This window comes from Ambystoma mexicanum, chromosome 1p (assembly GCF_040938575.1).
Source record: "Ambystoma mexicanum isolate Mex_15411 chromosome 1p, UKY_AmexF1_1, whole genome shotgun sequence".
NCBI classification, from domain to species: Eukaryota; Metazoa; Chordata; class Amphibia; order Caudata; family Ambystomatidae; genus Ambystoma; species Ambystoma mexicanum.
Window position 1 is genome coordinate 302,759,442 of NC_090921.1, and position 27,496 is coordinate 302,786,937.

Sequence of the window (27,496 nt, forward strand, 5' to 3'; positions counted from 1 at the left end):
TCCACCCATGCACCCCGGTGCGAGGCCGGCTGAGGAAGTTAATCGCCAAATGGAGAAAAATCACCACTGACAGATGGGTGCTGGGGATCCTCGCCCAAGGCCCTCCACCCAAGAACATATCCTGGAGTTTCACGGCAGGTGTCTGCAGATCCCTCCGGTGGCCCATCAGGAGCAGCACATGCCTCAGCTCCTGGAAGAGGTACAGGACCTGCTGCGAAAAGGGGCGATGGCGCTAGTTCCCCAGCGACTCTGCGGCTCTGGAGTCTATTTTATCTACTTTCTGGTCAGAAAGAAGATAGGCGGCTGGAGGCCCATTCTAGACCTACAACGTCTAAATAAATAGAGTCCCAAAAATTCAGGATGGACATGTTGCAACATGTGCTCGGCCAGCTGGAAAAAGGAGATCTCTTGATATTGCTGGACGACCCCTACTTCCACGTCCCCATTGACAGGAAGCACTGGAGTTTTCTATGCTTCGTAGTGCAGGGGCAGCACTACCAGTTCAAAGCCCTACCTTTTGGCTTGAAGTCTGCCCCCAGAGTGTTCCCGAAAAGCCTGGCACCAGTGGCGGCCCATCTAAGCCTACAGGGCATATACATAAACCCATTATGGGACGACTGGCTGATTTGCACCACTCACCAGGAGCTGGCCCAAGGACAGTCTGGCTGCTAACGAATCTGGAATTCTGTCAACTATCCAAAGTCCTGCTTGACGCCATCGCAGAACACGCTGTTCCTAGGCACCAGGCTCAATAAGTGTCTTGCATGGCATCTCTCTCGGAGGAGAGGATAGCAGCCATTTTGGGGAAGGTGCAGCGGCTGTCTACTAGGATGGCCACAGTACGGGCCATCAAGCCGTTGCTGGGCATGATGTCCTGAATCTACCTCATCCAGCTCTTCAGGTTGCAGATGCGGCCCCTCCGGGAATTCCTGGACGACCTCTGGATACAGGTGACCGGAAGCTTCACAGACAAGATTTCACTAAACGACGAGTTCGGTGGATGATAGTATGGTGGGGCGTTCACACCAACATCGCCCAAGTCACAGGATTCCCGAACCCACCATACCAGGAGACTGTCAACACAGATGCCTCCATACATGATGGGGAGTGCACACAGGACGTCTGCGTGCCAGAGGCCTGTGGTTGCCAGAGAAGAAGGATCCTCATATCAAAATCCTGGCGCTATGGGCAGTGTTGTCCCTGAAAGGCATTGTGGTGAGGATCTTCAGACACCATCACCATGTTTTACATCAGGAAGCAAGGGGGCATCCGATACCGGCGCTCTCTAAGGAGGCCCTGGGCTTGTGGCGATAATGTTACTCATCCCTCTTCAGCTTGCGAGAGTCAAGAACACCATCACAGACTCCCTCAGCATGGAAACTGCGCTCGTGCCTCGAATGGGAGCTTCATCAGGATCAGGTGGACAGCCTGTTCCCTGAGTGGGGCAGGCGCCAGATAGATCTTTTTCTGACAGCGACAAACTACAAGTGCAAGAGGTTTGTCAGCAGGTTGCACCAGCCGGGGAGCCTGGGGGCGCATTCTCCTTTCCATAATAATTCCATCAGATAATTGTGGTGGTTAGTCTTAGGCTTTTTGCAGTCGCCCACAGCGCTTGATATATTTGATACTACTGCCAGGCAAACATTGTGGAAATATCACTGTGCCCATACAGGAAAGTAGACCCGCATCCCTTTCTTGTCGGTATGAATATATTTAATTTAGCTGCAGGATGCCTCCATACTTTGACCTTTCGATTTTAAAACCAGGATATTTATGCCTCCTCCGAGGATGAATGTAAATGAGATTACTGATTTAGTGTGTGAAAAGAAACCTTGCCAGCTCCTTAATATAAAGAATATTCTGTCATGCGTTTTACACCTGATGGACCAGGGTTTCCTTTATTTTTCAGAGTTAGTTGTCCGCATGGACAAAGTGCGGGAAGGCACCAGAGGGTGTCTCACTAGAGTGTTTAGGGGACCACCGTTTTTGCAATGCGGGTCAAGATAAGAGCTTGATGTATGAATGATCTGGCTAATTTTAGCCCTTTGTGTGAATATATGAATGCACAATTGAGGAATTCCTACAAAGTTGCTTATTTGACATATCTGATCCAAGAAGGTTCAGGGAACTACAAGCACTATAGACGGTAAAGCAATAGAATTAAGCTTTTAAGTGACCCCATGTTTGTAGAAGGGCATGTTAGGCAAGATTGTATGCAGTAACCCTGTGGGAGACTACATCCTTCTTGTCCGCTTGGTATTAGGTAACCCACCTATTGGTATAGGTCTGTACTACACAGGTTGGTAAAGTGACTGAGCAGCCAGACTTCTCGACGGGTAAATGTGAGCTGTAGCATCGAAATCCACGAATACAAGTATCCAAATAACACACTCGCGGTTTCCTAGCAAAACATTTATTTAACGGTCAGTTTTAAATGGGCATTCTTAAACGGGGCAATGTGCGACAATAAAAATACTTTAACACTTTCGCAGGATCAAGTTAAGCAAGCAGATACTTGGTGGAGATGCTTCATACACACTTCCTACACCCAGAGGAGACTTCAATTACTAGGATAGTTGGCATTTATTTATCACTTTTTGTACTTGATAACATTTTGAGGTTAAGGAAAAGGTTAGGGAAGGGAAAAGGTTAATAGGTTCTTAGAGCATGTGAGCACTTTTCAATCTCCCAATGAAGTCTAGACTAGTTCTTTCACAGCAATATAAGTTAAGCGTTTGCACCACCTATGAGGAACAGTTAGAATCAAAGTCAATGGGTCAGAAGAAACTGCAGGGAGCCAGGACAGCCAAAGTCAATTTGCACAATGTCTATGGAGCTGAGGCACTTCTTCAGATAGCCCAAAGTCTTGCACAAAGTTGGAGAGTTTGTAAAGAAACCACTGTGGCCACAAGCTGTTAGGCTTGTATAAGGCAGAGCTGAGATCCACTGCAAAAAGCAGCTACTGCAAGTCTCAAACGAGATAATGCAAGCTATAGACAGAGGTCAGTACCCCTTAGTCAGGACCGTACCTTAGGTTTGAAGAAGAGGATCCAGCTAGCTTCTGATCTGGTTGCAGTCTTGCATATCCTGGGTTTCTTGGCCTCAGTCGTGGGCACAAGAGGGAGGACGTCGGGAGGACTCTGGCACTGCAGTCTAAAGGTCTTCGGCGGCTACGGCCCCTTTTCAGTTCAGCTGCAATTTTGCGGTTTCAGCTACCGGCAAATAGCACCACTGAAGATCTTGGACACTTGATGGGCTTCCCTTGCCTCTGGATTCCAGCACTCTGGTGCAGTGACTCGGAATTGGGTCGTCCTGCTTCGGGAGGGTCCTCGGGATCTTCCTGGAGTGGCGGTCTGGCTTAAAGACTATGCACTCCACTACATTTCTCGACCCCTGGCACTCGGTTCCAGCAGCAGCAAAGTAGTACAGCCAGTTGGGGAAGGTCTTCCAGCAAAGTTCGTCTTTGGGTTAGTTGGTCCCACCAACCCAAGGGAAGAAGTTGTGCTTTCCGGAGCTTCTCTAGTCTATTCGGAAAAGCAGTTTCAGCACAGAAGCAGGGCTTCACCGGGCAGTTCAGCGGTCCAGGAGGATGCAGGAAGCTTCTCTTCACGATTCCTTCAGATGTTTCGTCCAGTGGTCAACTCTGCCTTCAGTTCAAGAAGCCTCGCCTTATGCAGGTTTCTCCAATTCGTGCACAGCATAGCTATTGCTCACACAGCAGGGTGGCTGTGCCGCAGGGACAGCCAGCCAATCAGCACTGGGTGCATTCAAGTAACCAAAAAGACTGAGAACAGGGAGTTTTTCGGGCACCTCCCTCGCTTCCTGCCCTGCCAGACACACTGGAGCCAGAGGTGGGTTTCAGTCCTGAAGTCGCCAAACGCAAAACAAAGGGTTAAACCTGCTTTGACGCGCAGAGTAAAACTCAGGAAAAACCTCACAAGCAAAAAATGGCGAAAGAAGACCGGTGCCTCTTTGACAAAATGGGCACCCATGGGTGGTGCACTACTGCAGCTGAGGATTCAGCCTGAGGCAGAAACGCACAATGGTAGGAAAGTTAAACCACTGCCACCAGCCATTTAAAGTAGTCAGGGTAACATACATTTTTTTACATGAGGAAGTAGGAAAAGGGGCTACTAAGTAACCCCGCCCCTCAACCCCCCCCCCCCCCCCCCCCCCCCGGCACTGCCACATAAGATTGGGTGTACTGGACCTACATAGGAAAAACAGATAAGTTGGGTCAATTTCACTTACTATTCTTGGGAGCAGTTGTTCACCCAAGAGAAGGTATTTAAACCTTAAGAGAAATCCAAACAACTTCTTTGACACTCCACAGAAGGTGCTGTGTGTCACAATACAAAAGTAGTTGCCTATGGCGTTTGTCCGACTCCAAAAACAAAGGAAACCCATCATCCAAATCAGATCAAAATACATTAGCGAGTGAGGAAAAGGTCTCACTCCAGAATAACAAATAAAAGTCCTAAAGTCCAGCAAAAGAACTGGGGGTCCCTAAGGTTGAAGGGAATTAGCACAGAATTGAGATTTCTCCCAAATGGGGCCCTTCTCCCTTTCATATGAATAAACTGAGATACCCGACTTTCTCAAAACTCTTGCAGCAAGGTGTGTACTTTTGTTGTATACTGGAACAGCATTAATGTATTGGCTTGAAGGAACATCACCTTTCAGAACATCTTACTGGCTTTCATCGGCTACTGAAAGGAATCCCTATTCCCAAGACTAACAACCTGTTGAATGTGAGAGGAAAAAGTGTGTGCAGTGATTATGCAGCAAGAGGGCATTCCAAAAGTGCAAGTACATCTTCAGACAGGGGACCCTCCAAAATAATACTGAAGTTATCACTGTTTTGTTTCAGATTGTAAATGTGTGGTGCAAGCATACATTAAGGAATTATGTAAACCTGCATAAACTAACCTCCCCAAAGTGGCTTATTTCGGTAAATAGCATGCAGATTAAGAGGTTCCATGCAGCAAACGAATCCAGATGTTGCTAATAGTTTTGCACCCTTGTTCTATTCACATCCCACCCATCAACATTTTTAGTGAATTTGAATGGGTTGGGCATAATGTCCACACAGTATGAAGTTAGACCTGAGCCTTGGTGGCTGTTGGTTTCTAGTTGATTTGTTTTGAGGTTTTTAATGATCTAAAACGGCAGGGAAACCTATTCAGTGCACAGGGTATGGTTGACATCATAGCAGTCAATGGGCATGTCCATGCGTGAGGCCCATAATCTTACCAGTATTAAACCATCCATTTAGCATACAATCCTTATGATACTCCTAATGCACAGGATATTGTATATATTGGATATAATGCTGCAGAACTAGCGTTGCACACACAATATTCTTGGTCTGAATGCAAGTACAAAGTGTCCATGTAAGATCACTTACTGGTCCACCAAAAGTCATACTTTACATTGCAATACACTGAGCTCCATCCCTCAAAATAGTTATTTCAAAGAATGCACTGTAGCCCAGTGACATGAAGTTGTGTAGTGACCCTATTTACATTTTTCTAAATTCTGTTTACTCTCCACTGCAGGTGAAACGTGGGAGTTCGCCTGGTGGAGAACTGGACTGACCTGTGCCTAGTCATGTATTTAAGCAGTTTACACCATTATGAAGAGCGCTTTGGGCTGCGTTATTATGAAAGCCAAATGCCCTATTTAACCCTGCAAGGTTTTTTTCAGACTAGTCATACAAGGTTTTGCCTGATTAAATAATCTATTCATTACACCATTGATTTGATCTGAGAAGAGCATGTGCCATCCTCTACTCATAGGTCAATTTTCTCCAGAATGCCTCTGTCAATCCTGTAAGTGAACAAGTGATGGATCTGGATTTTTCCTTAATCATATTTCTCTGTTGCATGTGGATGAAGGGTGGCGGTGGATCATGTGGTAATATTTAGTGAGGTACATTACTCTTATATTTTTGCTTCTCTCTGCAGACCCTATCAGTCTCCATGCTATTGCGGTACTCACATCATCAGATCTTTGTCTTCATTGGTGAGTTATCACCAAGTGTGGCCCGTTGACAAAAGGGTGTACTTTAGATGTTTTGGTGTTTTTGATACTTGTTTGATGTACTGTTTTCTCATTCCTCCTTGCAGTGGACCTGTTGCAGATGCTGGAAATGAACATGACCATAGCTTTTCCTGCTGCTCCTCTGCTCACAGTCATCTTGGCTCTCGTGGGTAAGCAGACACTAGCCCTTGCAGGTGTGTAACAAGGGGTCTAGCTCTACTTTAGAGTGTGCCTATGGCCTGGCTTCTCATGGGTGATCACTGTAAGGAGGCAGGAGAGGCATAACTGCTAACCCAGTCATTGCAGCTGTTCTTTAAACAAGTTTGTGAAAGGCCTGTCTGCTACTGTGCTCTAAACTCTTATGTACGCCCGCTATGTGTCCCTTTTACTTTATACCTATTGGAGTATTGTTCTGAGGGAGGGGGCGGCAGGGAGAAGGGAAGGGATCAGACCAGAGCATGATGTTAAGCAGCATTAATTTAAAATGGAACAGTACAGTGCTGAGCTGATATTGTCTCGCAACCTTCCTGCGCTTTCTCCCCGCCCCAAGTGTTAGACTCTGTCCGAGCAATCTGGTCTGGAGCATTGGGCAGTGATTTCAATCTTTTCTCTCAAACTGGCTTTTTTCTCCCTACCCCCTCAAATCCTCTTTGCATCTATGCCTTAGAGCCTGGAGTTCAGTTGTGTCCCATGGCTGTTTTCTTTTTTCTTTCACTTGTCTGTACACTGTCTGTTGGTTGGGAGTGCCTCGGCCTGGCCCATCTATGGAACTTGTGGCCAGCACGGTCACGGTTAATGAGGTGGGAATACATTTTTCATATTCTCCAGCCTGTGGACTTCAACAGTAAGAGGGTGAGTAGTGCTCTTACATTATTCTTTCACGCTTTCTCTCTGGAGCGCTCTGATTATCTCTCTCGGCATACTTTCTCTCTCTGGCATGCACTTTTTCTCTGGTGCACGCTTTCTCTCTCTCAATCTGTCACTCATTGGGGCCCCTCTCTCTAGGGCTCTCTGGTGCATGCTTTCTCTCTCTGGCACGGGCTCTCTCTCTCTTTGGCACGGGCTCTCTCTCACTCTGGCACGGGCTTTCTCACTCTGGCACGGGCTTTCTCACTCTGGCACGGGCTTTCTCACTCTGGCACGGGCTTTCTCACTCTGGCACGGGCTTTCTCACTCTGGCACGGGCTTTCTCACTCTGGCACGGGCTTTCTCACTCTGGCACGGGCTTTCTCACTCTGGCACGGGCTTTCTCTCTCTCTGGCACGGGCTTTCTCTCTCTCTGGCACGGGCTTTCTCTCTCTCTGGCACGGGCTTTCTCTTTCTCTGGCACAGGCTTTCTCTCTAGCGCAGGCTTTCTCTCTCTCTCTGGCACGGGCTTTCTCTCTCTCTCGTTCTCTCTCTCTGGCACGGGCTCTCACTCGCTCTCTCTCTGGCGCAGCTTTCGCTCTCTCTCTGGCCCGGGCTTTCTCTCGCTCTTTCTCTGGCGCGGGCTTTCCCTCTCGCTCTCTCTCTCGGCGCGGGCTTTTTCTCTCTCTCTCTGGCGCGGGCTTTCTCGCTCTCTCTCTCTCTGGCGCGGGCTTTCTCGCTCTCTCTCTCTCTGGCGCGGGCTTTCTCACTCTCTCTCTGGCGCGGGCTTTCTCTCTCTCTCTCTGGCGCGGGCTTTCTCTCTCTCTCTCTCGTGCGGGCTTTCTCTCTCTGGCGCGGGCTTTCTATCTCTCTCTCTCGCTCTCGCTCTCTCTCTCTCGCTCTCTGGCGCGGGCTTTCTCTCTTGCTCTCTCTCGCGCTCTCTCTCTCTGGCGTGGGCTTTCTCTCTCTCTGGCGTGGGCTTTCTCTCTCTCTGGCGTGGGCTTTCTCTCTCTCTGGCGTGGGCTTTCTCTCTCTCTGGCGCGGGCTTTCTCTCTCTCTGGCGCAGGCTTTCTCCTCTCTTTCTCCTCTCTTTCTCCTCTCTTTCTCCCCTCTTTCTCCCCTCTTTCTCCCCTCTTTCTCCCCCTTGTTAAGACTTGGAATAAGAGTAATATTACATCCCAGAAGAACAGGATATACTAGTTAAAGCAGAATGTCTGAAATTACCTTTTTGGGGACTCAGCAGATGTTAATAAAGCACCTACTGAAAACTAAACTAAGTGTGTAGCGGTAGGTGTATCTGCATCTGCTGCACGTATTTTTAAACTCATTAAAACCTTTGAGACAAAAGCATTTTCATATTACACCCCTGTTGAACAATTATGTTCAAGCACTCAATGGTATCCACAGAGATTGCAAGGAATTTAATATTTAGATTTGGGGGGGAGGCGAGTACAGACCAGGATGCCTAATTTATAAGAGGCCACTTAAGGGTTAACTTAGTTACTTCAGCCAGATGTTGTAGTGGTCCATATGAGGTGAGCAGGCCCATTCACACTATCTGTTAGAAATACATCCCTACATCGGTGTACATCATACAAATCACAAGCGTGGATTGCACTGTTAGTATGGTGCAACCACTCAAAATTGGTTGAGTTGCAACCCTTTAAGAAAAAGCTACTTGTCAAGGGCTGTTTGCATTTGCCCAAACCCTATGTGGAGTGTTCAGGCCGACCAACACGCACCTCGTTGCAGGTTTATTCTGTATTTTGCCTGACTCTTCGAGGGGTATCCGTGTCGGGGCAGTTGAGACGATACTCGAGAGGGGATCCAGGGAGATATTTTACAGCTTCACACAACACAGCAAGTAGATGTTCACACGGTATGTGTATTACATTTTCTCTTTATATTGTTTTAGCAGGAACATCAATGCAGTATATTACAGCTGAATATTTTGTTAGGATATTGTGTTTGGAGGGGGCAGTGGCTTCGGTAGTCCCTATAAAATATGGAAATTATTTCAGAATTCAGTAAGACATTTTTAGCTTAGATTTTGCAATCCTAGTTAAAACCCACTGATAACCAACGGGACAAGACCAAAGTGAAAGTTTGTGTTTATAATTCAGAGCTGTCCAACTGTAGGCAGGCTGTATAGTTTTTAATTGTGCTGAGCTTACACTCTGTCTATAAGACAAAACCTCCCCTTAGAAGGACACAGTAGTCCAAGTCAGACAAACCGTCAAAATGCATGTACGGACATTGACCCAGACAAGGTTGATGGAGCTAAAACCCTGGATGAAGTAAGTCTAAAGCAAGAGGAATTTGTTGATGCTGGGATTGGTGCAGTCACTTCAGCGACAAAGACAAATTTGTGCAGGCGGATTTCGAAAAAGGTAAGGAAGTGCTTTAGCCATTGTAGGTCTTAGATACTGCTGGTCTGTCCAGAGAGTTCGGCTCTGACACAAGATAGGCCTGTTAAGTGTTTGGCAAGTTCTGTTCTGTTGATAATTGGACTCCTAAGTTGAGTGACTCCTCTGTGCTAGCTGAGAAAAGGGAATGGAGCACCTGTGCGTTTGCCTATGGTACTGGAGTGAGATCTGGGGTTGCTGTCTAAATGTAGGAGCAGACCCTTCATCCTTCTTGGGCAAATCCTTTTCTTTTTTTTTAACAATATAATTATTGGTTTTCAGTGAAAACATATTGACATTACCAACATAATTTGGCAATAAAGGAAACTGAACCCCCACAAATGTATGGTGCAAGTACTGCAATTCTTAAATATATTGTGTGGCTCGGTGAGTTCCAAGCACCACCCTTCCCCTCCAATTGAACAACATTCAAACGTTCAGTGGTTTCCCAATCAGGAGTGGTTGACATATGAACAACTTTACGAAAGCATGGAAGTGTATTCAGTTCAGAAGTGAATCAAATGCTCTTAATATGCCTAGTCAGATCTGATCCTGGCTGCTATGAGCTCTTAACCTGGAGTCTAAGGAAAGCCATACCTGTGTATGGCAAGAATCATGTTTCCTGAGGAGAAACAGCATTGTGGATTATAAATGTACATCTACATTAACGTTTCAATTTTAAAAGGGACCAGCAGTATTTGTCTCAGATAACAAGATGTAACAAGCAGCCTTTTAAATGCACAAAATAACTGTGTTGGGTAAGAATTGATGCAGTCCAACTGGTGTGGGACTACACGACTTATCTCTTGGTATTAGGTAACCCACCTTTTTAATATAGGCCTGTACTGCACTAGTTGGTAGTGTGACTGAGCAGCCAGGCGTATTTTAAGAAGTGTAATGTGAGCTGTAGAGCAGTAAAATGAAATCATTAAATTCAGGTGTCCAAGTAAACACGTAAATTTATAATATAAATATTTATATATACTCAAAGAAGAACTCCTGAAGATCGTGATGTGCGACGCTCCCTTAAATGTTCCAGAACAGTGAGCAGGCTACAAGGTCAACTAGAGACGAGAAGACTTTGTCTCATGGCCGGACTGATGAGAGATGATGGATTAATTGGGAAAGTGGGGATTTATCTGACGTAACGGTTAGGCAAGATTGTTTGCAGTACCCTTTGGGTGCACTACAACAACCCTAACACTGGTTGCAGGCAGTGAGAATCTACTGTAGAGTTGTTACACTAAGAATTTACTTTGCTTTTGTTCAACTAAAAACCTTCACAAGTCTAAGCGCCACTAGAAAAGCAATTGCAACATGCCAAATATGGGTAACTTCAGTCAGGAAGCCATGTTTGTGTTTTTTTAATTTCTTTTTATTAAAATTCAGCATATATAACCAGTCAACTTCCGAAATCACATCAACTCCCACGTCTCTCCCCTGCCCCTCCCCCCCCCCAGTTGTAGCACCCCAAAAGTCCACTGTTCTCGGTATCTCCTCGTTCGTCCTTCAACCAAAAAGGTCCAACAGTTTTAGTCTTTGTGGGCACCATTGTTCCTGAAACTTCCCCCCTCAGATAGCCCAATGTCTCGCCCCACTCGGCAGCAAAACTCTCCAACTTCCCCTCCACTGCGTATGTTGCCCATTCCAATGAAACAATATCCCACATTTTCCTTAACCAGTCCTGCTCCGTGGGGATTGTTGGGCTCTTTCAATTTTGTGCAATTAAACTCATTGCTGCTAAAATGAATACAGTTTTCGCCTTGCATCTTCGTCTCGTACCCCCTTCCGCCCCCCTCATTCCCAACATAATTTCCCTAGGGTCTTGACTGTCCTCCAGCCCTGTGACCTGGGAGAGAGCCCCAGCAACCTCACGCCAGAAGGGTCTGATACGTGGGCAATCCCATCATATAAGCAGCCGCGCCCCACAACCCCTCCAACAGTCCCCTGAGATAGCTGGGTACATCGCATGTAGCCTGGCCGGGGTATAATGCCAGCCGAAGATGTACTTATACCAAGCTTCCTGTAACTGGGTTGCCTTGGCCACTTTGGGGATTGCCTTCCACAATCTTTCCCAGTCCTCTTTCCCGTTCCTCCCCCATCCTCTGTTCACACGTTCTCATATATGGCCACACAATTACCGAGATCGCGCTTTCAAGGAGTTTATATAGGTCGGAGATCAGACCCTTAGAGCCATCGTGGGACAGGAGGAATAGTTTGAATTGTCAGGTCCCGTGTGGGGGCCCTCCTCACCTCTACCGACAGCACCCAGTGCCTAATTTGAAAATATCTATGCCTCCATCTCCCCCTCCCCAAATTCCTGTTTACATTCTTCAAAGGTTTTGATCTTACAGTTGCTAAACATATCCCTCCGTGTTCTACATCCGGCGCTCTCCCAAGTCCAAAATGCCCCTTTTTCCAGCCCCGGCGTAAAGTCCCCATTGTTGAAAATGGGCGTGAAGGGGGATGGGAACAATGATATCTTTCGTTTCTCCACGACCCTGTCCCCGGTCGACACCATCCCCTTTGTAATGACGCTCAGATAGACCTGTGACGGTCGTAGTTTTCGCGGAAGCCACAATATTTCACCCAGATGGTGTCGGCGACTGCCCTGTCCATTCGTACCCAGTGTTTTTCATATTCGGCTGCTAACCACTCCCTAATCACCTAGAGGAGTGCTGCTTCGTGATATCGCCTAAAGTCAGGCACCCCAGGGCCTCCACGTCCCCTGGAAGCAGTTAGAAGACGCCATGATGAGCACGGCCGTTTACCTCCCCAAATAAATCATTTAACCACCAGGTCAAGTTCTTTAAAGATGCTTGCCGGGGCAGACAGCGGGATTGCCTGGAAGAGGTAGAGTATACGAGGTAAAATTACCATTTTGATCGCCTCTCCTTCCTAACCAGGAAATCCCGAGGGCCCTCCACCGTCTCAGATCCCTCTTAACTGCCTTTTGCAGAGTGGAAGAGGTAGAGTATACGAGGTAAAATTACCATTTTGATCGCCTCTCCTTCCTAACCAGGAAATCCCGAGGGCCCTCCACCGTCTCAGATCCCTCTTAACTGCCTTTTGCAGAGGGGAGTAGTTCGCCCAATCCACCCATTCAGGGATGGGGTTATCCGAATCCCCAGATATCGTATCCCGCCTGGACTCCATTTAAACGGGGAGACCACCTTTAGCTCCCTATCTTCCCTCTCCCCCAGGGATAGATTCATCAATTCCGATTTTTGCCAGTTAATCCTCAAACCCGATACTTCCCCGAATTTGGTCAGCAGTTATGCACGCCTTAATGGATTCCTTTGGCTGCGTCAACATGAGCAGCATATCATCTGCGAATGCTGCCACTTTATGTTCGTCCCCCCCCAAATGGTACGCCCCTGACCCCATCCGACTCCCTTATGGCCACTAGGAGAGGCTCCAAATATATGACATAGAGCAGGAGAGACGGGGGACTTCCCTGTTTCGTACCTCGCCGCAGTCTAATTGGATTCAAAGTTTCCCCATTAACCAAAATTCTCGACCAGCGGTTCTTCTAATTTGCCTCGACCATGCTGATAAATTCTGACCCCAGACCCATCCTGTCCATAACCTGAAATAGAAACGACCACTCGACCCGATCAAACGCTTTTTCAGCGTCAAGCGCTAAAAGTATCGCAGGAGTGGTAGTTTTCCGTGCCTTCTCTACTATGTGGGCCACCCGTCTGATGATGTAGGCCATCTGTCTCCCTGCCACAAATCCAGACTGATCCTGATGGATCAATGCGGGTAAATACTTCTCTAGCCTCTTTGCCAATATTTTAGTGTAGATTTTTGCTTCCATGTTTATAAGTGCAATGGGACGATAAGATGTACTTTGCCTACCTTATGTAGAAGTGTTATTTTAGCCTCCTCCATTCAGGGGGTGATACTGCCTCGAATCCTGAAGGAGTTAAATAATTGTGCTAGGTGAGGAACCAATAGATGAGAGAAGAGTTTATAGAACGACGCTGGGTAGCCGTCCGGGCCCGGGGCTTTGCCACGCGGGAGAGCCACTATGGACGCCCTCACTTCATCTTCCGAGATTGCTTGCCCTAGTTCTAACTCCTCGTCTCTGGACAGTTGTGAGCCCTGATCATTTTGACAGTAGAGCAACTGAAAGAAATTTGCAAAGTGGGGAATCTCCCTGTTAAAGGAAAGAAAAATTAACTAATTGCAAGATTGTTGAATCATCAGTCTGGGTAGTAGGCCTGTCACACCTACTAACCCAGGGAATGTGGAAAATGATATTGTGGATTATAATGCAGTGTAACTCTGTCTTAGAGTCTGGAGAGGAGTCCCAGGAAGGGAGCCCCTCTTTGCCTCAACAGGCCCTTTTCCCTCAGCCTTTAGCCACTGGGACCCCACAAGGTCCATCACTGAGTCTGGAATGGGGGTCTCTTGAGAAAATGAGACATGAGTTGGAATTCAAAAGATTGCAAATCCAAGCTGAAACCAAACATCAGGACATCAAACTCGGAACTAGAAATGCAACATGCTCTTGAAATGAAGAAATTGTGTGTGGAAAATGTTTCTATCCCAGAGTCCTCTAGCTCTTCCAGTCCAAAGAGACCTTGCATGCTTAAAGAAGCAGTGAGTATGTGAAACTTGATATTTTGGATTGGTTGGGTGCTTTTGTATGTAACTATGGGATTCGGGGTTTCACAGGGAATTCCTTGGCTTTTGTCTAGGCTCCCCCGGTTGCAACTGATGCTATAATGGAGGTGGGAGAACTTGAAAGATTGGCGTATGAAAATGTGAAGCTAGCTTTGATAGCTAGATTTGGGAAAACTCCTTCCCAGTACCTTAAGAGGTTTAGGACCCTCCAAAAGAGGCCCTAATCAAGGAGGGGTTGGAGAGTGCTCCTTCCCACAAGCCAGTGAGAGTCACTGACTGCGATAGGTCTCCGAAAGGAGAATGAGGCACATGACAGAAGCGTCTGATAGCAGGCCAGGCTCTGGTGAAGCATTGGTATGACCAGAAGGCCAACATGGTTGAGTTTATTAAGACCGGATAGTTCTAGTTATGGTACCTACAAGGCAGAGGGCCTTACAGGACAAATGGATTGGACCCTTCAAGGTTGTGGGCAAACTTGGAGAGGTCAATTATTTGGTGGACTTAAGCAATCCTAAGGAAGCCCCCAGGATCTTTGACACCAACTGACTAAAGGCTTATGTTTCTAGACCAGAACTAGGAGCTTTGTGTCTAGCCTCTGCTCAAGAGGAGGAGAGCGAACCTCTACCTGGCCACCTAAGGGGGAAACCTTTAGATGGAAAGATGGGAGTTGTTCTCTTTTCTAATTTGCCAGGAAAAGGAGGAGTGCAAAGTTTGCCCCTCTGTTTTCACCATCACCAGGCTTGACCACTTGGGGCCAGCATGAAATTCTCTCTGGTGACTGTCTCCTTGTCAAAAGCAGTGTTTACAGAATGTTGGACCACGTAGGAACACACATAGGAAGAGGTCTAGATATGCTTGATCTTGGGGTAATGGAGACCCCTACAAGTCCATGTGCTAGTCCAGTTGTACTAGTGCCAAAGGCCAGGATAGACGGAGTTGAGATTCTGTGTGGACTAGAGCTCTTAATGCAGTCCCCATGACTGAAGGCCATCCTTTACCTAGGACAGATGAGCTGGTGGACAAACTTGGTTCAGCCAAGTTCCTCAGTATATTTGACCTAACATCAGGCTATTGGCAAACAGCTCTGACAGGCCATGCCAAGGAGAAAACTGCATTTTCAACCCCATGAGGCCTCTACCAGTTTAAGGTTACGCCTTTTAGACTAAAGAATGCACCTGCTACATTCCAAAGGATGGTAAATCATGTTCTGAATGGGATGGAGGACTTCTGCAGGGCATACTTGGATGACATTGCAGTGTTCAGCCCTACTTGGAAGGAACATAGTGACCACTTAGGATATGTATTGCAGGCTCTTGAGCAGGCCAATCTGACCATAAAGACAATAACATGTCAAATTGGTCAGAGTAAAGTGGTCTACTTTGGTCATGAGGTAGGAGGAGGTGAAATAAGGCCATTACCTAGCAAGGTACAAGCTGTAGAATACTGGGCCACCCTTACTACTCAAACCCAAGGAAGAGCCTCTCTGGGTTTCACAGGTTACTATAGGAACTTAATTGAGACTACGTGACCATAGCTTCTCCCTTGAATGTGACCTCCTCAACTAAATTCCCCAAGAGTCGGGTGGCATGAGGAGTGCATCCAGGGGTGGATTAAATTCTCCTGTCCCTTAGTCGGGGGGCGGACGAGCAGTGTTAGGCAAGATTGTATGCAGTACTCTTTGGGTGCACTACAACAACCCTGACCACCTGGCAATAGGAACTCAACCTCTGGTATAACTCTCTATTGCACAGGTTGGTAGTGTGATTGAGCAGCCAGGCTTATCTCAAGAGGGGCCAATGTGAGCTTTAGTAGAGTTGCACAGATTCACGGTGACAAGTATTCGAATAAACTCTTACACAGAAAGTTTCTTGATTAAACAATTATTAATTTAACAGAGTACGCCTTCTTCAGAAGGGTGAAATATAATAGTAACACAAAAATACACTTGAATACACACTCTTAATATTTCTAAATCAGTAAGTACCCATTTAGGATGGCACACACTTTCTACACCCTCAGGTGACTTTAGTAACTGACACTGTGGACATTAATATACCACTGTTTGCATTTAGAATCAGACTTGGGAGTATGTCAAAGGAAAAAGGTTATTAGGACATGTTAGGGAGAATTCTCATAAATGTTAAATGTGTAGTGCTCACCGTCGGAATTGGTCCCCAGGTGCTCAGGCGGGTCTGTAAACGATAAAGGTGGGATGGGTTAGTAAGATGAAGAAGGGAGTAGGATAGTGAGAGGAATAGTGTTCTGTTGGCAGCTTCAACTCAGTATACACCGGGTGCTGAGCTTTGGTGCGGGTATCGGATTGGAGTCAGTCCGCGTGTGCTGTTGTTCCGGCTTATGTGTTGCAGTGTTGTGAAGTGCGTGCAGCTTGTTGTGCGAGAGATGGTTGTGTGAGTTTGAGTGAGATAAGTATGCAGAGTTTGAGCTTATATTGGTTAGTAGGTTAACTGACCATTACCATGCTAACATTCATAGTTCTGTCTGAGTGTGGCACCTTTTTGGCCCTCACATTCCCATCTAGACGCGGCGCAGGCCAATGTTTAGGACTCATCCAGGTGTGGTCATGCCAACCCTCACACCCCCATCCAGATGCGGCACAGGCTAGTGTCTAGAGACCCGTCCAGGTGTGGACATGTTACATTCACAACTCCATCTGAACGCCACGCAGGCTCGTGCTCACAACTCTAGGTGTGGCACATGTTAGCATTCATGTTTTTCCTAGGCACGGGCATGTTATCCTTCAATCGATCCTATCCAGATGCGACGCAGGCCAACGTCTATCTAGATGCGTCTGCCGGTCTGGATATGTTTGTCCGGTACGTACGAGTGGGAGTGTCACTTGGGGCTTTCGTCTGGGTCTAGGTATGTGGTCAGTCTCTGCAGCCTTCCTTTTGTGGCTATTTTCCATGATGTCTTATGTTCTGTCGAATGGTTGGTTCTTTGGTTTGAGTGTTTGTCCAATTTGAGAGTGGTCGAGGTTGGGGTTATTTTCGTCATTGTTTTAATGTCTGGGCATTCTAGTGCGTCTCCGTTGTGGTTACGTTTTGAAGAGCCATGATTTGAGGATTTTCCTGAATGCTAGGTGGTTTGTTGTATTCCGTATATTCTTAGGTGGGTCATTCCAGGTTTTGGGTGCCTGGTGAGAGAAAGACGATCCTCCAAGTTTTTTTCTGTTGTAGGGTTTTGGTTCCAGGCGTATGTCGGTGCTTGATCTTAGTGTTCTTGTCGGTTGGTGTAGGCGTAGTTTGTTGCTTAAGAATTCTGCGCCTTGTTTGTGTATTGCTCTGTGCGTGATGCACATAGCCTTGAACTTTATTCGTTGTTTCAGTGGTAGCCAGTGTAGTATTTTTAGCGCGGGTGTGATGTGTTCTCTTCTGGGTAGCTTGAGGAGGAGTCTGGCTGCTGCATTTTGTATGCGTTGCAGTTTTTTTTAGAAGTCGTTAGGGCATGCCCAGGTATAGGCTATTGGCATAGTCTACTCTGGAGATGATCAGAGCGATGATGGTAAGTGTTTTGTTGGCGAATGACAGGAACGGTAGGATCCTTTTTGCTGCTCGCAGGAGGAAGAAACATTTCCTGATTACCGAGTTTACTTGTGGCTCCAGAGTGAGGTTGTTATCCATCAGAACCCCTAGGTTTTTTACAGTTGATGATGGTTCTGGTGTGCTGCCGAGCTCTCTTACAGTTGATGATGGTTCTGGTGTGGTGCCGAGCTCTCTTGGCCAGGGGATGTAGTTGTCTCCTCCCTTTTTTGAAACCATCATTATCTCTGTTTTGCCTGGGTTGAATTTGAGATGGTTGAGGTTCATCCAGTTGAATATGTCACAAAGGCAATTCTCTAGTGTGTTGTTTTCTTCTCGGGTGTCTTGTATTTTTTTTTTTTTTAAACTTCTTTTTATTATTAGGCAGCATGGCAGCATAACAACAGCCGAACAGCGCCCAGCAAATATAGATTAGCATTACAGTTCATGATATGGTCACATAAAGATTACATACAATATGATACGGGCACAGAGATTCAATCCACATATGAGGGAAAGTAGTTAAACCAAACGATACGGGAGGAGCTCTCAGACCAGTGAGAAGGGGGGGGGTGGTGGGGGATCCACCGGGAATATGCCAGACTAGTGAGAAGGAGCAGGCGGGGAAGCCACCGGAGAGGTGACGAAGTCGGACATGTAGGAACGGAACCTAAGCCAGACGTCCCTAGGCCTGGAGTGAGTGGGTTGCATGTGTGCCCAAGTTTCCTCGGTGTCAGAGGCCCAAGTGACCGCCCTCAGCCATTGGGCATGCGTGGGGAGAGAGGGGCGAAGCCAGCAGAGCAAGATGGACCGAACCGCTAAGAGCATGCAGAGGCCGGCCAGCTTCCTGGAGTTTCGAGGAAGGCCCGGGAGGTCGTGAAAAAGGCACAATGCAGGGGAAGGATCGATGGGGTGATCGAGCACAGCGGAAACCGTTGAACAAACCATACCCCAAAACTGTGAGAGGCGGGGGCAGGACCAGATCATGTGGATGTAGTCCGCATCAACATGCCCGCAGCGGGGGCAGCTAGACGAACGCCCGCTGGACATGCGATGCAGTCTGGCCGGGGTGTAGTGGAACCTGTGCAACACTTTAAACTGAATGAGTTTAAATCGGGAGTTAAAGGACACCCGGTGAGTGCGGTCGCATAAATGTGCCCAGCGATCGTCCGATATCTCTACCCCCAAGTCTTCCTCCCAAGACCCCCTAAGTTTAGCAAATCCTGGAAAGGATCTGGACTGTAGCATGGAGTACAACCTGGAGATTTTGCCTTTCATGGGTGAAGGGGAAGTGAGCTCCTCAATGGCCGGGTCGTCTGGTGGTAACGCAGGGAATGTTTGATAGTTGCGCTTAAGGGTCCTTCGGAGAGACGCGTATTGAAGCCAGACGCTCCGGTCACTTCTCAAGGGTAGGGGGAGATCAGCCCACTCAATGAATGTGCCCTGGTCAAACACGTCCCGCAACAGCTCGTAGCCTGCCTCGGCCCAGCGACGAACGGTAGATGGTGCAACCTGAGGAACCCCCGGGAGGAAGTTCCAGAGGGGAAGGTTGCCGTGGAAAGCCTGGGTTATTCCGAGCTGTTTCCATGTTTTGGCCAATGCCAGGGATGTGCAGGCGACCGGACTCTGTGAGTCCAGTACCTGAGGAGCGGGTTGAATAAGTAAGGAGCGGATTTCGCGGTCACAGACCGCCAACTTCTCGAGCCGGACATGAGGGGGGGGGGGGTCAGTTGTGTCGAACCAATAAGAGACATATTGAATTTGAGATACCAACCAATATCTGAGAAAATCCGGAGCCCCGAAGCCCCCTCTAGCCATGGAGGTGGACAAGGTCTCATATTTAAGTCGAACCGCCCCCGAGTGCCAGAGGAAGGAGGTAATTGTGCGAGTCAAGTCTCGGAAAAAGTCTGCGCCTAGCCACAAGGGTACGTTGGCAGGGTGTCTTGTATTTTGAAGATTTGAGTATCTGTGCTATTCTCCAGCATGGGGTCTGGCATGGATTCACATGCTCATGAATATTCCCCGTCGTCCGGCTGGGAATCCTCGGTAAAGAAAAAACGAGTATCAGTTTCGTTTCTGATCTGTCTTTCGTAGTAGTAACCAATCACTGGTCTCTGCGTCATACTGACCACAGCCAATGACTGCCCTCTACCTAAGCCCCGCCTCTGGCAGCCATCTTCAGATTTTTACCGCACGTTCATGTGTTGGGATCCTCGTGCTATTGCTCTCGAGCGTTAGTGCTATTTTTTCATGTTTTTTTCTCAAAACTTTGTTTTTTTTTCGGTCAAAAGAGCCTCAAGCTCCACCGACTCTCCCTCCGATCAACGGGGACCGGTGTCGGATTAGTCTACGCCCCTCAAGGGTGAAGATTTCGTCGAGCTACGCTTTTGGAGGACTCCAGAAGTTTCTCAGGCCCATCTCGGTCATGGCCCAGGAGAAGGGAAGCTCGACGCCCGGAAAGCTCTTCAGGGTCTGCCCTGGATGCCAGCTGCAGAATGTCTTTAAGGAAGACGAACACTCCTTTTGTCTTTACTGCCTACATGAGGACAAGACTCACGTGGAGAAGGACTGTGCGTTTTGCGGCAACATGTCGGAGCGGACCATGAAGGACCGCCATCAACGTCTCGCCAACTGGCTGGAAGGGAAGAGCCCGTCCGGCGAGAAGAGGAAGAAATCCGAGCGGTCTTCTAAGACCTTTGAGGATGCCCCGGCGACGGGGGTCCAACACAAGGCCAAGCACCGCGAGTCCGCTGGCACCGGAAGCGCCGAACTGTCGGGCTCTACGGGCGCCAGGCAGGGCGCACCCTCCCCGGCACAATCAACCACGAGCCAACGCTCTGGGTCGGGTAAGAGGAAGGCCGAGCACCCGGCGAAGCTCCTGGAGAGGCCCCGGTCGAGCTCGAAGGCGGAGGGGGAGCGAGGCGATGTCCCCCCCTCAAGGAGAAGGCGGTGAGCGCACCTAAGGTGGTGAAAGCCTTAATCCATCCGGCCAAAGCCTCTATCGAGACAGTCGCGGCGGCCCTGGCCCAGCCTGTGGAGGCTACACCAGTGGTGGCGACCTCGGGGCCCAGAGTCTCCCTGCCACCGCGGAGGGAGTCCTCTTTTATGCCCATCGACAGGACCCCCGTGAAACCTCCGACGGAGAAGAAAAAGGGGGGGCAGGAGGTCGTCGTGGATTCGGCCTCAACCTCTGAGGAAGAACTGATCGAGGTCTTGAGCCACGGCGTTGGCGTGGAAGACCACCAGCCCGTCGGGAGGGATCCCAACGCAGGAGACGACGACATCGTCGAGGGTACCGACGGGGCCCCTGACCGGACTCCCCTCTGCCAGCGCCGCAAGACAACTCGGCTGCCATTTTGTTGGCTATACAGTCCTTATGCTCAGAGATAAGGACGAGACTGCCGTTACCAGTGGAGGAGCCACTCCTGTCGGGGGACCCGGAACCAGGCCCTTCGGGCAGCCCCGCTCCTAAGAAAAGAAGGATTCACCCTCCACCTCCTTTTCAGCTGTCGCGCCCCGTTCAGCCCTCCTCCCCGTCCACGACTCGAGGGGATGACACGGGGACTGACACGGCCGCGACGGGTACGGACGACGAGGTGTACGACGAGGATCTGCCGTCGTCACCTCCCACCCGGGCTTCCCCGCCCGACGAGATTGGATCTTTTCACTCCATGATCGCCAGGGCATCCGAGCTCTTCCAGCTCTGCCCTGAGGAGAAGGAAGGTTTCCTTTATCAGCGGCGCGAGGCCAAGAGGAAGACGGTCCTCGCGGTACCTCTGCTGGACGATATTTGGGATGAGGGCCTTGCCCTCCTCAAGAACCCATCCACGTCGCCGGCTAGAAGAGACCGGTACGAGAAGAAGTACCGGGTCCCGGACGCGGCCCCCTTGTGCCTCCGGGCACAGCCTACCCCAGACTCTGTCGTCTCCGCGGCAGCCAGGAAGAAAGCGGGGGAGGGGGTGCGGCCTCCACGTCGACTTCCCCGCCGGACGGCGAGGGAAACAAATTGGACACGATGGGGCGCAGGGTCATCTCGTCTGCAGCGACGACGATTAAGGCGGCCAACGCCTTAGCTATCGTAGCCCGCTACGACGGGGAGCTGTGGTACAAACTGGCTCCCCTGCTGGACTTCCTACCGGACGACAAGAGGGCGGATGCCCTGGAGATCTTGCAGGAAGGTGTGGTGGCGTCGGACCACGCCATCACGATTGCGACGGACATCGCCGACACTGGATTTCACCAGTTGGGCAACGGCGTGTGCCTTAGGCGGCGTGGGTGGCTCAAGGCTACTGACTTCCGTCAAGACGTACAGACCAGAGTCCTGGACATGCCGTTCGATGGGAACAACCTGTTTGGGAAAACAGTGGACGATTCCCTTCAAGCCATTAAAGCTGACACGGAGACGGCCCGGGCTCTCGGGGTTCTCCAGCAACGGCGGCCGCCTTTTCGGAGCGGCGGAGGCAAGGGCGCCTCCAAAGGTTCCGGCGGCGGATTTTCCACCTACCGTCAAGCGGCCCGTTCGTTGTCTCAGAAAGCTTACAGGGGACAAGGCAAGTCAGGCGGAACCCGCCGTCGTCACCAAGGAGGTCAGGGCGGCAAAGCCTCGTCTAAGCAGGATTGAACCGGCCATGGGGTCGGGCCCCCACCGAAGCACCCCGGTGGGAGGCCGGCTGGCGAGCTTCGTCAGCGTGTGGGAGTCCATCTCCACCGACCGTTGGGTGCTGGACGCCCTAGCCCAGGGTCACGCGCTTGAATTTCAAAGAAGGTGCCCGCGCATCCCCCCTGTGGCCAGGAAAGAGCTTCACGTCCCTCAGCTTCTCCTGGAGGTTAAGGCGATGCTCAGGAAGGGCGCCATCAAACTCGTCCCAAAGAGGCTTCGGGGCTCCGGAGTTTACTCAAGATACTTCCTCGTGAAGAAGAAGACGGGAGGATGGTGCCCCATCCTAGACCTACGACGGCTGAACAAGTTCATCAAGGCGCAGAAGTTCCGGATGGTCACCCTCCAGCACGTCCTGGGTCAGCTGGAGGAGGGGGACTGTCGTCGTTGGATTTGGAGGATGCCTACTTCCATATTCCCATCCTAAAGGGGCACCGAAAATTTCTCAGGTTCGTGGTCCAAGGGCGTCACTATCAGTTCAGAGCCCTTCCCTTCGGTCTACGGTCGGCACCCAGGGTATTCACCAAGTGCCTTGCACCAGTGGCGGCGCAGCTGCGCCGAGACGGGATCCACGTCTACCCCTACCTGGACGACTTGCTCATCCGAGCCAAGACGAGGGAGCTTGCCGTGGAGCACACGGCAAGGACCGTCCAACTTCTCACGGACCTGGGATTCTCCGTGAACTACGCCAAGTCCCACCTGGTACCCGCGCAAGACGCACTGTTTCTGGGAGCGAAGCTCGACAGTGTCCCTTCTGGCCTCCCCGTCGGAGGAAAGGACCAGGGCCATCCTGGGCAAGGTACAGTGGATGTTGGTTGCCGACGCGGCCAAGGTGAGGTCCATCAAGTCCCTCCTCGGAATGATGTCTTCTTGCATCTACCTCATTCCCATGTGCAGGCTCCAGATGCGCCCGTTGCAGGAGTTCCTGGACGCGCGCTGGATCCAAACGACGGGCAACTTCGAGGAGAGGATCACACTCGACGAGAGTTTCCGACGAGCGATCCGGTGGTGGGGCACCCGCGCGCATCTGACGGCGGGCATGGACTTCCAGACCCCAGGCCACCAGGAGACGGTGACCACGGATGCCTCCCTGGAAGGGTGGGGAGCGCACACCGGAAATCTGCACGCGAGAGGCCTTTGGCTCCCGACGGAGAAGTCCCTCCATATCAACGTCCTGGAGCTACGTGCAGTGTTTTGGGCCCTCAGGTCCTTCCGTCAAGGGCAAGGTGGTGAGGATCTTCACTGACAACACCACCACCATGTTTTACATCAGGAAACAGGGCGGAACCAGGTCCACAGCACTGTCCAAGGAGGCGCAGGACCTGTGGCATTGGGCCGTCGCCCAAAGGATGTTTCTGGTGCCGTTTCATCTGGCAGGGATAAAAAACACCATCGCCGACTCACTCAGCAGGGAGCTGCGCTCGTGCCACGAGTGGGAACTACGGTAGGATCTAGTGGATCGCCTCTTCCGACGGTGGGGCACACCCCAGATCGACCTGTTCGCGACGGCGACGAACTCCAAGTGCCGGAGGTTCGCCAGCAGGTTTCCCCAGCCGAGGAGCATGGGCGATGCTTTCTCGTTCCCCTGGGAAGGCCTGTTCCTATACGCGTTCCCTCCACTGCCACTGCTGATCCGGCTCATCAACCAGCTCAAGAGGTCACGGTGCAGGATGATCCTCGTCGCACCTGCGTGGCCGAGGCAGATATGGTTCCCGGACCTTCTGGACTTGTCAGCGTCCCCGTCAATCAAGCTGCCAGTGGACGCGGATCTGCTCTCCCGGGAAGGAGGCGCCATCCTCCACCACGACCCGAAGCCGCTGAACTTGCAGGCCTGGCTCCTGCAGCGCTAGAGTTTGGAGGATCGGACATACCGGCCGACTGCACAGAGGTTCTTGCGAAGGCCAGGGCGTCCTCGACTCTTAAATGCTACGGACACAAATGGAAGAGGTTCTCTGTCTGGTGCCACGCACAGAAGATTAACCCTCTAAGGATTACGGCTCCCCAAGTGCTGCCGTACCTGTTGACGCTGGCCAAGGCTGGACTGGCACACGCGTCCATCAAGATTCATCTTGCTGCGATCTCCCGATACACCAGAACCACGGGGCTGACGTCCTTGTGGTCTCATCGTCTGGTGAAAGAGTTCATGAAGGGACTGTTCAGATCGTTCCCGCCGGTGAAGGCTCCGGCCCCGGCGTGGGAGCTCAACGTGGTGCTGACCAAGCTCATGGGACCTCCGTTCGAGCCTCTGCACTAGGCCCCGTTGAAGTTCCTGTCGTGGAAAACAGCGCGACAAGTGGGAGAGATCTAGGCCCTATCTTGCAAACCACCATACTTTTCACGACACGAGGGTGGTGCTCAGGACGCACCCCTCCTTCATGCCCAAGGTGCCGTCGGACTTCCACCTCAACAAACCCTTGGTGTTGCCTGTGTTTTTCCCGTCGCTTTCGTCGCCGGCTGAGAGGACTTTGCACTCGCTTGATGTGGCTAGAGCGCTGAAGTTCTACGTGGACCGCACAAAGTGTTTTCGGAAGACGTCACAACTCTTTGTGAACTTTGGACCTGTCAATCAGGGGAAGGCTCTCTCGAAGGCTTCCATTTCCAGATGGCTCTCCGGCTGTATCATGTACTGTCATCGGTTGGCAAACCAACCGCTGCATGGCCGTCCGAGAGCCCATTCCACCATATCGATCGCAGCTACCACGGCGTTCCTTTCTGGTGTGCCCCTGCTGGACATATGCAGGGCTGCTACGTGGAGGTCGACGCACACCTTCACGAAATTCTACTGCGTCGATCGGGATTCCAGGGAGGAGTCCAGGGTCGGCCAAGCAGTGCTGCGCAACCTGTTCGCCTGAGGTGAGCCTGGTGAGGAGGTAAGATTGCTTGATGTTGAGTTTGATGTAATGCTTAATGTTGAGCCTTTGCCACCTCCTGTGGTTGTGCACGTGTGTACTGCTATGTATTCTTTATTCATGAGCATGTGAATCCATGCCAGACCCCAGGCTGGAGAAGGAACAAGTTACTTACCTGTAACTGTTGTTCTCCAGCATGGGTCTGGCATGGATTCACATGCGAACCCTCCCGTCTACCCCTCTGCGGCTCTTCACTTGGTCATACTGCCACTTCACGTGCTTCCAAATCTGAAGATGGCTGCCAGAGGCGGGGCTTAGGTAGAGGGCAGTCATTGGCTGTGGTCAGTATGACGCAGAGACCAGTGATTGGTTACTACTACGAAAGACAGATCAGAAACGCAACTGATACTAGTTTTTTCTTTACCGAGGATTCCCAGCCTGACGACGGGGAATATTCATGAGCATGTGAATCCATGCCAGACCCATGCTGGAGAACAACAGTTACAGGTAAGTAACTTGTTCCATTCCCTTCACCTTGGAGACCCCCAGCAGCTTTGCTGTATTTTTAGGATTTATTTTTTACCTGGAGAGTGTGAGCCTTTTTTTCCCCACACTCTCGTATTTTGATGTGTGTTTTACTTGTGTTGTTTGATTATGGAGTTTTAGACCACTCCATAGGCATCATCTTTTCATGTGTTACACAGCACCCTCAGTGTAGTGACATGGGGAGCCTTTCTAGGCTGTCCCAAGGTTTAAATACCTTCTCTGGGATAAACTACTGTTTCCCAGAGAATGTAAAGTTAAATTGACTTTACTAGTCTCTTTAAATTCCTAGACCCAGCACACAATATCATACAATGGAGTGCTGGAGGGGCTACCTAGTATCCCCTGTGTCTAGAAACTCATGTAGAAGTCAAATGCTACACTTTCCTATCGGAAACGGCTGGTAGCAGTGGTTTTACAATGAACTACCATGATTTTTCCCTACCGCGAACACCGGTAGCGTTAAATCGCAGGATCCATGTTTTTCAAAATAGCGTCTGAGCCTCTTTTGTTTAAATGGGTCACGGTCTTCTTTTTTCGCCATTTTGCCATTTCTTTTTGGAAAGGACCTTCTAGAGTGTATCTGCACACCAAACTAGGTTTGGTTCCTTTGTTTCTATGCCTTTGGCGTGCTTCAGGACTGAAGACTGCCTCTGGCGCCTGAGTTCTGGCATGGGCAGGAAGTGAGGGAGGTGGCCGAAACCCCCTGTGTTTAGTCTCCTAGGAGACCCAAATGCACTCTGTCGTGATTGGCTGGCTGACTGTCCAGCAAGGACAGCCACCCTGCTGGGTGAGTGGCAGCTAGGCTGGAATGAATGGAGGGAAAACTGTTTAAAAGGCGAGTCTCTTGGCTTGGAAGGCCGAGTCGACCACTGGAACGAAAGAACCCGAAGACGAGCTGGAAGAGGACGGCTGCTGCAACTACTGGACAGTTGGTTTGCCCGGTGGAGCCCTGCTGTAGGTTCAAATCGCCAAGTTCATCTTGGCCGACAAGCCCTTCAAGGACGACTTCTTCCTTTGAGTTGGTAGAACCAATGGCCTCGTAAGCCACCTGGACACCATTCTCGGAGCTGGTTGTAGTTTCCTCAGAGTGCTGCAGGAAACCGAATTGCCAAGTAGGACACCAGCTTGGGTGCTTGAAGACAGCTACCAGAATCGAAGAATTGCTAGTTTGCCAGCTTTGTGACCAGTCCCCGTGCAGTGCAGGAGTACCCAGACGTCCTCCCTCTTGTCCCCACAACTGAGGCTCAGGAACAGCGAGATCTGCAGGAACTGCCAGGAAGGGGTAGGAGGTCAACCTTCTTGTACAATGTTGCGTAGACCAATCCGCTGCCATTTTATTCTGGTATAATCAGTATTATATGTATTTAGAGGTAGTTGGAGGCGTGACTTATAGGTAAGAGGCAGCCAATGATGCACTAATCATCGTATGATATATAGTTACATATGTTCCCCTAACTAATCCCTCACCTCAATAGGTTTTATAATTTTCCATGCAGAATGACGTCGTATATCACACATATTGGGGTATAAAACCCTTGTATAATCATGTTTGTGAGAGTGCAAGCGTCTGTCCGATGTCTGTATTCCCTGCTTTATTAAACTAAGAATAAAGTAGTATTTCGCCATATTTTTTTAGTCTGTCCGGTTATATGGTCTGTGATCTGTATTGGTAATTCCATCTAGCATAAGAGACGCTGCAACGTGGTAAAGCTCAGTTTAGAGCGGTTATCCTCACAATGGAACAGGCCATTCTACGGCCGGAGCAAATCTTTTCCATCAGTTGCAAGCAAGGCTTCAAATCCCTAAGGAAAGCTTGAGCCTTAGAGGAGGTATCAAAGAAGGAACAAAATTGAGGTATGTTAAACGTGCTTTCTTGTTTCAAAGCGATACATGACATTACTATCCATAGACCACTTAAGTTTGCAAGGACTCGCTACAAGAAGTCGCCCACATACTACAGCATGGGAAATATATGGCCAC

General features: G+C 49.8%; 1 protein-coding gene across 4 annotated transcripts in view; it reads left to right on the top strand.

Annotated features, from left to right (window-relative positions):
- TMEM259 (transmembrane protein 259) overlaps nt 1-27,496 on the top strand; it is a 648,432-nt gene that overhangs the window by 421,441 nt on the left and 199,495 nt on the right. For 2 of the 4 annotated variants that reach the window (XM_069647475.1, XM_069647492.1), the window contains exons 7-8: nt 5,967-6,024; nt 6,129-6,212. In XM_069647475.1, the coding sequence (XP_069503576.1) occupies nt 5,967-6,024; nt 6,129-6,212 (142 nt within the window). Of the gene's footprint in view, nt 1-5,966; nt 6,025-6,128; nt 6,237-27,496 lie in introns of all 4 variants that reach the window. The other 2 variants (XM_069647467.1, XM_069647484.1) reach the window with 1 other exon arrangement.